Here is a 12,921-nt window from a genome sequence, read left to right as displayed (position 1 = left end):
AATAATCATCTAAGATTGTCTCACCCACATTCACACACCTGCTGCCAGTGTTTATGCTTTGCATTGATACCTGCAGTTGCTGCCTGCAAGCAAGGCTGAAAAAGAACTTTTCATTAGTTTCCTTGAAGCCACTCCATTTCAGTTCTCTTACGGGTTTAACACAGAGATAGGCAACCTAAGGCCCAGGGGCCGGATGCGGCCCAATCGCCTTCTAAATCCGGCCTGTGGATGGTCCAGGAATCTGTGTGTTTTTACATGAGTAGAATGTGCCCTTTTATTTCAAATGCATCTCTGGGTTATTTGTGGGGCCTGCCTGGTGTATTTACATGAGAAGAATGTGTGATTTTATTTAAAATGCATCTCTGGGTTATTTGTGGGACATAGGAATTGGTTCATTTTTTCTATCCAAAATATAGTCCGGCCCCCCACATGGTCTGAGGGATGGTGGACCGCCCCACAGCTGAAAAAGGTTGCTGACCCCTGATTTAACAACTAGGTCCTCTGCTTCAATGATGGAGAGGAAGAATAGTATATCTCTCCTTCAGGAAGAGTACTGCTTGATTAAATCAAGGCTATATCATCAAGGATGAAATTCAGTCACAGTGTACTTGGAGCTTATACAAATAATTAGTTCTAACAGGTTCTGTAGGGATATGATATGAGGTAATTTTTGCTAGAAAATATTGCCAGACACCTGGCAGAGAAACATATAATTACTAGGAACAATGATTTATGCAGCAAAATCCAAAATTGTATTCTTTTCCTTCACTCTCTTGTCACAACCTGGGTACATTGTGAAGGCACATGTCCCACATGCTCTGTGTTCGTCAGTGGCTGAGTTTTATATATAATGGCTACTTACCAACCTTTGCTTATGACAGTTCAAGCAACTGGTTTTGTTATCTGTACACAGCTGGAGGCAAAAAGGGAGGCAAAAAATTAGCACATGAATTGGACACACAGAAGGTGTGTGCAAGTATGCATGCATGAGAATGATATATTTTAAAGTTAAATATGTTTCTCTCTGTTTTATCCAGATTTGAATTGCTATTTTGTGTTCTGTTTTGCTTAAATGCTGTGATGCTCTTGGACAGTGAGGGGAGAGAAACAGAAAGAAAGCTACAACTGTGTAGGCTCCTGTAGTCCACTATGGTGGTCCAATATGTTTTTGTTTGTTTTTTCCTTTTACTGTTATATTAAATTTGCTTAGTAAGATAACAAGTGGCGTAGCGTGGGGGGTGCAGGGGGGGCCGGCCACACCGGGCGCAACACCTGGGGGTTAGCGTTAGGGGGCGCAAATCCACGGGTTAGGGGGCGCAAATTACTTGCCTTGCCCCGGGTGCTGACAACCCACGCTACGCCACTGAACATAACATTATTATATGTATTCTATAAAACAAAGAATACAAAACAAAATTCATTCATACTACAATGCATAACTACATAACATTAATATATATGGTTTCTGAAAAAAGGCTTACATAACAAAATCAATTCAAAATACCATCCGGTTTCCTTTTTTTCTTCTTCTTCCCCCTCCCTCCCCACTCCAGCCCTCCCCCCCATCAGGCCTTCCTTCTTCATATCTTTATCCATGTACACAGTCTGTTCATTCAAGCTTGTATGTTAGGGTTGGCTTCCCCTCTTTCTATCCAGTTCCTGTAAAATGCCCATTTATTTGTGATTCTTTGGCATTTATTTTCCCATCTATCCTCTGCCACTATCTGTGTGAATATTTCTGATTGTACGTATTCAAAAACATAGTCATTCCATTTTTCCATATTCCATTTGGCCTTTTCTTTCCATCCCAAAGCAATAACTGGCATTCCAGCTAAAATCATAATCTTGTACAACTCTTGCTTATTACTTTTTACTTTGTTATTTCCCAATATTCCCGAAAATAACAAATCCCTATTAACTTCTATGTTTATTTGAAATAATCCAGAAATTACCTTTATAATCTTTTGTCAATATTCCTTAACCAGATTACATTCTGGTGGTCCAATATGGTTGAAGAACTAAGAAAATTGTGTCTCATGACTTGCCCTGGTCCATGGGGTCACGAAGATTCGGACACAACTAAACGACTAAACAACAACTTGCATGAATAGTCTGATTTAGGATCTTAAGCTGCTTTTTCACCCACCCACTTTGAGCTGCTCTTTCAGCAGTGTCTCCTCTTCAAATATTAGACATCTGTCAGTCAAAGTTATTGCAACATGTTTGGGCACTGCTTTTAATGGCTGCAACAGTGATGCCTGCAAGTAAGTGATCTTTACTGCAAAGCTGCTCCCTGATCTCTCTCTCTCTTTTTAAAAATAATTTTTATTAACAGGCCAATCACATCACATTATCACATTGATTCCAAATTATACAGCCAAATTTTAAATTTTGTTGACATCAAGCTCGGTTCGAGTCCAAAACAGCATCACTTATCTTACTGCATTAATTAGACAGTTCTCTCCAGTTTGATCCGGAAAGTCCTTTGTTACTTCTTTTCTCTTCTTGTTGTTATCATAAATTCCTTTCTTTGCAATCTCTGATGATTTTCATAAGCAGGGTAACAGCTGGCATTCTATGTGGATTTTGTACTTTTCCAAAAATCATATCGATCCGGGACAGCCTCTGTACAACGCTTCCATAAACAAAGTTAATCTCCGATCTGTCCTTTATTTTTCTCAGGCTTACCAAATAACAAATGAGTCTGGGGGTTCTGTCAGGTCAAACTTACATGCCAACATTCCTTCTCTTTCAAACAATCCTGATTCTCCTCCCCCAGTCCTTCTTCCTCAGTAAACCTGTCATGGCGAGACGCCATTTTTTAACTGCGTCATAAAAATTTCTTCCTTTTTCACCGTTCTGCAGTCTTCTTTCCTTATACTCCGTCCCACATAGTTCTTAAAATCCTGCCTATGATTCATAGAAACATGACAATCTTGTTTATATCTGGGGTGAAGGGTTATTAATATCACATCATGCAAAGAAAAAAAGTGTTTTTTCCTCCACCACCACCCCTTCATTCCAAACATACAGTCTCCTTATGGTGATTCATCAGAAGATTTCCTTATCCATCCGTCACTCCTGGTCGCAGAGATCCATTAATCAGCAGTCTTATCTTCGAGCTTTACTTGATGTATGTGCTTTCAGCTTCGTTTCCTTTTTTAAAAAATAATTTTTATTAACTGGCCAATCACATCAAATTAAATCACATCACATAAATTCCAAATTACAAAGCCAAATTTTTAAATTTTGTTGGGGGAACCCATACTTCAAGATCCAAAGGGTGATTCAAATCATCTTCTTATTACTGCATTAATGTCCAAATCAGTCCCAATCAGTCCAAACAAAATTCATAGTTCTGTCCAATCTTATCTTGGTGTTCCACAATATCTTGTTCATATAATTTCTCTTTTTCCTTTACGATCTCTTCTGTTAGTCTCCTTAAGCCGATAAGTGAATGTAATAATCCTGTGTGAATTTCCCGTTCTTCCAATCTAAGTCCAGGTGGTTTCCATATATCATCTCCTTCGTAGATAACATCGCTCTTTCCATCGTAAATTAGGCAGTTGTCTCTCTCTTAAGTCCCACTGAGGAGTTAATCCACGATATGTAGACAACTCTGTTTCTCTCTTTCTCCTCCCAGACTCAAGAGTTAAGACAGTGCCTCCCAAAATGCTGACGGCATTTTTAACTGCGTCATTCCAAAACTCTTAACTTTCCAGCTTCGTCTTGGAACATTGCTTTCGTTTCCAATCGTATGTTTCCAATTATAATTCCAGCTGAAGCAACCAGCACGCACTAATTGGAATCGGCGTCAGGAAGGTCTGACTTCACCGAGGGCCTTTTGCCAAGTGTTCGGCACCCCCATCACTCGTTTCAGGGGGTGCATTGTGAACACCGCTGGCAGGGCAGTTCTCCTCCACATCCTGGAGGAGTTCAGGAAGGCTACATACTTCCCATAGTAGCCCCTTAGTACCTCGTATGGGTCAGAGAGATGTTATTGTCGGCCATCTTCCAACGCGCCACCTGGTCCCCCCCCCCCCCCGCTCCCTGATCTTTCTCAGGTGACAGCTTCATAGTACCCACAAATGTAATCACAGGCCTTTGATGGTACAGCAGTGCCATGGGAAGAAATGGCAAAGCAGTGTCTCCCATGATGGTACTGTAACTTTTAAAGAGCACTTAAGAAGGCATAGTTCCGAAATCCCACGCATGCATGTTTGAGACTCAGTGGGACTTACTCCTAAGTAGATACACATAGGATCAGCCTGCATGTTATATCTCAGGTAATTTTAATATGTGGTACGTTCGGTGCATGTACCCGTTGAAATCTAGTTTTTTACAACATCAGGTTTGAATGTGCTTTCAGACATAATTTTTGAAATCTATCTGGTACTATAAATGTCATCATTGTGATTCCTTTCCATTGTGGTTTTGAGTGTTGTCTGAGGATAATAGTTGGAAGCAATATTACCATTCAACTAGAAAGTGAAAACAATATGTGAGTTTCAAGAAGCCATAGAAAAACAAGACTGGATCTGCTAGTAGCTATTTTTTTCCTGTAAACAACCATAATAAAAAAATCTTACTCAGCCTTCTTATGTTCTTGGAAGTAAAATATACTTCAGATTTGGGATGCTTCTGTTAGACTGATAAAACAGTTATCCAAATTGAACTTTGGTCCAACAATATTTATTATTATTAATAATAATAACAACAACAACAACAATACCCCGCCCATCTGGCTGGGTTTCCCCAGCCACTCTGTGCGGCTCACAACAGAATATTAAAAATAGAATTGGGGAGGGGCCACTAGGGGCGCATCGGAAGATGGCTGACAATAACATCTCTCCGACCCATGGGAGGTAATTAGGAGGCTGTGATGGGAGTAAATAGCCTCCCTACCCCCCCCCCAAGGTTGTGGGGAGGGCTGCCCTTGCCTGCTGTGCCCTATACCACCCCCAAATTTGTGGGGATGGGGGCACTAGGCAGAATGCCCTCCTGTGGATTTCGGTGCTCCTGGACGCTGTCTCTGATCCGCGCTGCTAGCTGCAAGAACTTCAAAAGGAACAATTAGGAAGAAGCGAATGCACATATTTCAAGGAAGGAGGGGGAGTAAAGACTGCTAACTGAAGAGTTCTCTGATAAACAAGACGAGTTGGAGGAACAAGAATCAATCATGAGAACATATGCCAAGACTCGGTATGGCAAAGGGACTGGATGGGGGAGGGGAAAAAAACTTTCTTCCCTCTATGTGATTAAACAAGACCCCCCCCCAAGTCAGAAATGCCGTTTTAATGACTTGAGCTGTGGATTTACGACTGTGTGGAAATAAACTTTCTAACCAAAGCATGTTTTAAGAAAGTGTGGAAAGTTTAAGAGCTTTGGAATGATGCAGTTAAAAATACCGTCGCCATGTTGGCAAGCTCTGTCGGAGGACTTGAATCTGGGAGGAGGAAAAGAGCTGTTTTTATATTGTGGGTGAGACTCCTCAGTGGGACTTAAGAACGACAGATCCTGAGATTAATGATGGAAAGAGCGGTGTTATTTATGAAAGTGATGATATATGGAAACCATCTCGATATGAGGATTGGACGAATGGAAAAATCCACACAGGTTATAATTGGTGTTTATCTGCTTAAGGAGATTATCAGAAGAGATCATAAAGAAAAAAAGAAAAAATATACGAACAAGATGAGATGTGGAAACAGCAAGATAAGACTGGATAGAATTATGAACTTTATTTGGACTGATTTGGATATGAACGCAGTAGCAAGAAGATGATCGGAATCCCCCTTCGAAACTTGAAATATCGGTCCCCTCAACAAAAATTTAAAATTCGGCTTTGTAATTCGGAATTTATGTGATTTGATTTGATTTTATTTGATTGGTTGGTTAATAAAAAATATTTTTTTAAAAAATAATAATATTAAAAATAGAATCAAACATTAAGAAGTTCCTTAAACAGGGTTGCCTTCAGATGTCTTCTAAAAGTCAGATAGTTTTTTATTTCCTTGACATCTGATGGGAGGGCAGGTGCCTCTACTGAGAAGGCCCTCTGCCTGGTTCCCTGTAACTTCGCTTCTCACAGTGAGGGAACTGCCAGAAGGCCCTCGGCGCTGGACCTCAGTATCCAGGCAGAACGATTGGGGTGGAGACGCTCCTTCTAGGGCTTTAAAAGTCAGCATTAGCACTTTGAATTGAGCTTGGAAACGTCCTGGGAGCCAATGTAGGTCTTTCAGGACCGGTGTTATGTGGTCTCAGCGGCCACTCCTAGTCACCAGACCTGTACCTCCATGGACAGCTGTGAGTCCAAAATGACTCCCAGGCTGCACACCTTATCCTTCAGAGGCACAGTTACGCCGTTCAGGACCAGGGAGTCCTCCACACCTGCCCACCCCCTGTCCCCCCAAAACAGTACTTCTGTCTTGTCAGGATTCAACCTCAATCAGTTAGCTGCCATCCATTTTCCAACTGCCCCCAGACACTCACACAGGACCTTTACTGCCTTCACTGGTTCTGATTTAAAAGAGCTGGGTATCATCTGCATACTGATGAACACCCAGCCCAAACCCCCTGGTGATCTCTCCAAGCGGCTAAATATAGATGTTAAAAAGCATGGGGGAAAGGACAGAACCCTGAGGCATCCCCACAAGTGACAGCCCAGGGGTCTGAACACCACTTTCTGGACACGGCCCGGAATGAAGGAGCAGAACCACTTTATAACAGTGCCCCCAGCTCCCAGCCCCTCTAGACCAGGGGTCAGGAACCTTTTTCAGCCATGGGCTAGTCCACCGTCCCTCAGACCATGTGGTGGGCTGGACTATATTTTGGAAAAAAAGAAGAAAAAAGAACGAATTCCTATGCCCCACAAATAACCCAGAGATGCATTTTAAATAAAAGAACACATTTTACTCATGTAAAAACATGCTGATTCCTGGACTGTCCACAGGCTGGATTGAGAAGGCAATTGGGGCACATCTGGCCCCCAGGCCTTAGGTTGCCTACCCCTGCTCCAGATGGATGTTGTGGTCAATGGTATCAAAGGCCACAGAGAGATCCAGCAGAACTAGGAAACAGCTTTCACCTTTGTCCCTTGCCCGCCAGAGATCATCGACCAGTGCAACCAAAGCAGTTTCAGTCCCATGATGAGGCCTAAATCCCGACTGGAAGGGATCCAAATGGTCCGCATCCTCCAGGCGTGCCTGGAGTTGTTCAGCAACCACTCGCTCAATTACCTTGCCCAAGAATGGAAGATTTGAGACTGGGCGATAGTTTGCTATATTGGCCAGGTCTAAAGATTATTTTTTAAGAAGCGGTTTAATAACAGAGAGAAGCATTCACCACCCCGCGAAGCCCATCTCCCAGCCCTTCCCAGCTCACTTTTATGAGCCAGGATGGGCAAGGATCAAGGAGACAGGTGGTCGGTTTCACTCGTCCAAGCAGCCTGTCCACATCCTCGGAGGTAACAGATTGGAATTGATCCCACGCAGCTTGACTAGACCAGGAATCTGGCACCCTTCCGCCCCAGCCCTGCTCCCACGGTGGCGTCTACCTCTTTTCAAATCTCAGCGACTTTATCTGCAAAAAAACTTAGCAAAATCATTGCAGAAGATCTTGGGACCCTCACCGTACCCTGATGGCACTGCTGAAGGTGAAGCTGAAGGTGAAGAAAGTCGTATTTGCCATCACTATTGCCACTTGGTAGGCTCAATGTTGAGCTCTAATCTGTGTCTGGTCCCATTCAGAATGAGTTTTCCACCACTGGCGCTCTAGCCATCTCAGCTATTGTTTCCTTGCCCTCAGCCCTGGAGAAAACCACAGGGCTGTCCAGGCTCCATGTAATTGGAGAGGGCGCTTCGGAGCCAGACAGTCCATAGCCCTGGTTAACTCCACATTCCAGCGGGCCACCAGGGATGCAGCTGAAAGGCCATCAACATGGGATAAAACATCCCCTACCACTCTCTGGAAACCATTTGGATGCATTAAGTGGTGGGGGCGGACCATCCAAATTCGTCCCACCTCCCTGCAGAGGGGAAGGGTCGCGGAGAAGTCCAATTGCACAAAGAAGTGTTCCAACCATGACACTTCTTTTGTTTCACTTTTACTTAGTGTCAAATCATCCACATCCATAGAGGTGAACACCAGGTCTAAGGTATGTCTGTGACTATGAGTTGGTATTCAGGTATTCAGGGACAACCCCACTGAGGCCATGTTTTCCACGAAGTCTCAAGCGGCCCCTTGTAAGGTCGTGTCAGCTTAGAAAATCCCCCAGGGCAACCAAACTAGGTGTCTCCAGGAGAACATCTGTCATGACCTGAAGCAGCTCAGGCAGGGAATCCAAGGTGCAGTGGTGGGGTTGGTATACCAAAAGGAATCCTGTACTGCCCCTATTGCCCAGCTTCCAGAACATGCACTCAGAGAACTGGGTCTTCCCAGTAGGACACCTGGTGCAAATTAATGACTTCCTAAAAATCACTGCAACCCCTCCCCCCGCCCACATGACCTGGGTTGCTGTGTGTAAGAGAAACCTGGTGGACAAGCAGTGGCAAGAACAGACCCATCTGCTTCATCCAACCAAGTCTCTGTCACACATGCCAGGTCAAGTCCTTCATCCACGATCAAGTCATGGATGGCAGTGGTCTTATGAATCATTGACCTGGCATTGCACAGCAGCAACTTCAGGTCATGTGGGTCTCCCTTGCTGATTCCAGTATCCATCTGATGAAGACCAGACCTGGAAGCAGGGATAGTCCTCAATATTGAACATGTAGGAGCTAATGTGGTAAAAGAAAAAAAAATAATCTCACTGTGTTTCTCATAATTGAAGTGCAACAGTTATTAGGGAAACATTATGAACTAAGGCAAACAATTCGGAGAGAAGCAGTTAGTAAGAGGGGCACTGACCACAAGACTCAGTTTGAACCCCCTCTTGAGCAGTTTGGAAAACACCTTGCCTTGATCTGACATAGGGAGGGATAGATATGTCTTTTTCTAGTCTTGTGTCCATTTCACATGTGTTTATTCATAAGTTCATTCCATAATTAAATATAATATTACTGCAGGTCAACAAATGAATAATGGAAGTGCTGATATTTCTAACATGATATGTTAGCGTAGCAGTGGATCTCATATGTACAGGTCCAAATTTCCAAATGTCTTTAAAAACTCTTTTTATTTTGAGAAAACAAATATTCATATATTGAATTTTGCAAGTACTGGCAAAAATTGTTTCAGCAACTTGTTACCAGCGAATCACCTCTAGAACATCCTTTATCAGGAATTTCAAACCATGGTTGCATTCTCTGCTTCCCCCCCCCCTCTGATATACAGGTGGTACGGCCATACCAAACAATGTCCAATCCAATGAGTAAGCTGACGGTACTCAACAGTATGCACTCTCACTTTATACTGGCTGATAATGGGACCACAGGAAAATATGGTGCAGAGGTGAAACTTCGCAGACAGTTGGAAAAGCACATCTCACTCCAGAAGATAAATACAAGTAAGCAGCCTGCTTTCTACATTGTTCTATAACTGTGCACTGGGATATATCTGTTCATCATCATCAGGCCTCAGTAAAGAGCTTCATTAGGATCAGGCCACAATATTGTACAGGCAGGTTCACAATCAAAATTCTAAATGACAATCCAAAGAGCCGAGGGAAAGTTTAGCAGATGATAGGGTGGGGAAGGTGATTGTGCTATGCGTATCTAAAAGCTAGAAGCATCTTGGCAGGAGAAGATTGGCAAGCAATGGGAAACAACTGAAAAACAAGGCAGAATGTGACAATGCCCAGGATCCAAAAAGACTATGGAAATGATCAAGCTGTTCTTTTCCAGCTTCAGGTCACTTTGTCAAGTACCCAGATTTAGGAATCTACTTGTCATGAGGTCAAAAGACAGGCCTCACCTTCCATGCCTTCTGCTTGGTGGCTGATGCTCTGTTTCAGGCAGCCATACTTCAAAGGAAAAGGAAAGGCAGGAGTGTGCCTTGTTACTGCTGTATCGGTGTCGTCTTTGAATGGTCTGGGAAAGCCAGGTCACTCTTTCCCTTGGCTAGGAATGTTAGATAGCCCACTAGGCCCTTTCATTCACCCACCCCACCCTGTAAGTCTTGCTGTCACCTGTTCCGACAGCAAGAATTAATGTTTGTTTCCCACCAATAATATATAAAACAAGATATAAAACAAGAACTGTTGGACTTTCAGGACTTGACCCAGTTTCAGCTGAGCCAGGATGGAGGACTTGCCCTGGTGGTGGCCATCTGCCATGCATGCTTTAGCTGTGATGCTTTAGCATTGCAGGGGTTGGACTAGATGACCCTTGGGTCCCTTCCAAATCTAAGATTCTATGAGAGACTTCAGCCAGTAAAGCTCAGCCAGAGATCCATCTTCTCGAAGCTCCACTCCTTCCAGCAAGCCTTGAGTTTGGTTTGCCCACAAACTCATGCTGGGTTTAAAGGGAATTGGGCCCTGCCTTTTATACCCCATATAAAGTTTTCGGAGTGGTTTACAAATAGACAAGAAAAAACAGTTCAAATAAACAATTAAACATAAAACTGTAAATCAAAAACTTACATAAATACAACAGAAACTAAAGTCACTCCAAAGTTAAGCACACATTTAAAAACTTAGATGATCTGGCTACATAAGCTTCCAGTTATAGTAGCTGCAGTCTGCCTCTTCTAGTTTTTGCAAAATACTTCTCACTATCTCAGAACTGCTTCTTAACCCTGTGGTTGTCACAGTACTCCAAAGAGGTAGTTGCTAAGGGTGATAGGAGTTCTTTCCTGACTCCCCTTCCCTTCCCTGATTAGACCAGGAGATAAATTGTGTTCGCCTGTGGCTGTTGGGCAAATAGAACACTGGGGGCTTTGGGGGGACAGTACTCAGCAGTATAGAGTGCTGATGCCTCTTTTTTGCTGCCCATGAAACCCATTTCATGCTGGCACTGCACATGTATCAAGAAATGAATACCAGCACCTCATTTATTTCTCAAAAGGGGAACACACTTCTGTTTAGTTTTGCTGCCATGTATTTTCTTGTGGCTCTTAAAAGCTACTGGGAGCTGAAGTGATCCTCCTTTTTTCTTTTCTCCTGCCTGTTGTAAAAGATGGAATAAGGTAAGAAAACAACCAGTAGTGTCATCCAGGTTTACTTTATTTGATAATCATGGGGGAAATGAAATGGTAATATTCTCCAGCTTCCACTTCCTCACCCACAGGGGCAATAGAGCAACTTTGGGGCCTGTCGGGCAGTAAAGTGTTTCATCTGTGACCTACAGGAATCACCTGCATTTTTGTATTACTTTGTATTATTACGATGATGTGACAGTTTATAACGTAGGGCGCTTCTTCTGTGTACCTTTCACTTCTCTTCCTGCCTCTGATAATCTCAGCTATTGTCTTTGAAAACTCTGATAAACTAGATTATTGTCTGAAATCTCACACTACACTAAACCAGTTAGTTTCCCAAGTGTGAGGTATTCTTTTTGCTGCCAAGGGTCTGAACTGGCTTTTCATGATACTGCCTGCTCCAGTGCCATTTTCATATTGCCAAAGGCACTGAGAGGGATTTAATGGCCAGGTGTGCCACATCAGACAAAATTATGTCACCTCTCCCACCATCACCTGCTGCTACCTCTATATTGATTTTTGTGTGTAAATTTGTCTACTGTGGTCTCAATGTGGGTGGAATCTCTGCCATTTCAGTATTTCCTCCCAATGTTAGAGAGCAGATATTGCTTGATTGGGTGAAAATACTTTAGATCTTGACATGGGACATTTGGAAGATGTACAGCTGGGGAGCCACTGCTAAGAGTGAATGTGACACTTCTGCACATTGCGTTCTGGCATGTACTATATTCAGTACTTTTGAAAACTGGAATGAATCCACTTTGTTTCCTAGAGTATGACACTGCTGATTCATTACTCTTTGCTCATTTCTGAATAGGCTTGGCTGAACTTACATTCCTCATATTGCACTTATTCTTGAAAGATGATAGTATTACATACTGCAAGTATATATTCTATCTTAGCTTGATATGCCTGATTTCACAGACTATTTCACAGCCAAATAAATGTATTATCAACAGACCATCTATAGAGAATTCCATGCTAAAACTAAACCAGCCATGGTGCCTTTATTACTAAAGTTGTCTGGTCTTGACTACTGACCTTCAAAATGATGTGTTACGCCACTCAAATACTCCCTGTAATGCGCTTTCTGAAGTGAGACGTTCTAATATCTACTTTGCTTACAATGCATAACATGTTAAAACATTGCTCTTGTGCTGAGAAAATATTCAAGCAAGCAAGAAAAAAAAATTGACTGGATCTCTGCCCCCTTTGAGTAGATCAGGGAAATTTATTTTTGTGTCAGAGGTGGAGGGATCATCATTTGCATTCTCAGCCACAGTGTGAGCTTCAGACCAGAGATCAGGTAATGTGAGACTGCAAACTGCAGGCACAATGGTTCTGCCGCCACTGTTGGAGCCAGGAGGCCTCTGAATGCCACTTAGTTGAGAGAGTGCTTTGCATCCACCTTCTGCCTGCAGGCTTCCCGTGGGCATCTAGCTGACTGGTGTGAGAACAGGGTGCTGGGCTAGGTGGGTCTTTGGCTTGATCCAGCAGGACAGTTTCATGTTCTCCTGTTCTATCCTGGTAAGGCTCAGGAAAAAAGTATCTGCAGCAATCACTGCACCCCACAGGATGGGGACCAGGCTGAGTGGCTGCAGAAACTTGGCTAGGAACTACTTAGTCCTTTGATGAATCGTGGCCTTTCCTGTGTTTGGGAATCTGAAAATAAGACGTGGGTGAGAGCAAGTCAGTGCATTTTGCTTATAGGACTGTAGCCGGTGTTTTCTGTTTGGTAGCACAAAGACTATTGTGCTAGTGGACAGGTGGGTTTTAATGCTGCAC

The 12,921-nt window shown here is 43.1% G+C and overlaps 1 protein-coding gene across 13 annotated transcripts in view; it reads left to right on the top strand.

Annotated features, from left to right (window-relative positions):
• The window catches only part of TRPM3 (transient receptor potential cation channel subfamily M member 3), a 425,647-nt gene that overhangs the window by 281,343 nt on the left and 131,383 nt on the right, over positions 1–12,921 (top strand). For all 13 annotated transcript variants that reach the window (XM_083464747.1, XM_083464736.1, XM_083464740.1 and 10 more), the window contains exon 6: positions 9,334–9,505. In XM_083464747.1, the coding sequence (XP_083320873.1) occupies positions 9,334–9,505 (172 nt within the window). The remainder of the gene's footprint in view (positions 1–9,333; positions 9,506–12,921) is intronic.

The sequence above is a fragment of the Podarcis liolepis genome (genome assembly GCF_965112155.1).
Source record: "Podarcis liolepis genome assembly, chromosome: 11".
Taxonomy (NCBI): Eukaryota; Metazoa; Chordata; class Lepidosauria; order Squamata; family Lacertidae; genus Podarcis; species Podarcis liolepis.
The sequence above is the reverse complement of the archived record's forward strand: the minus strand, read 5'-3'. Positions and strand labels throughout refer to the sequence as shown.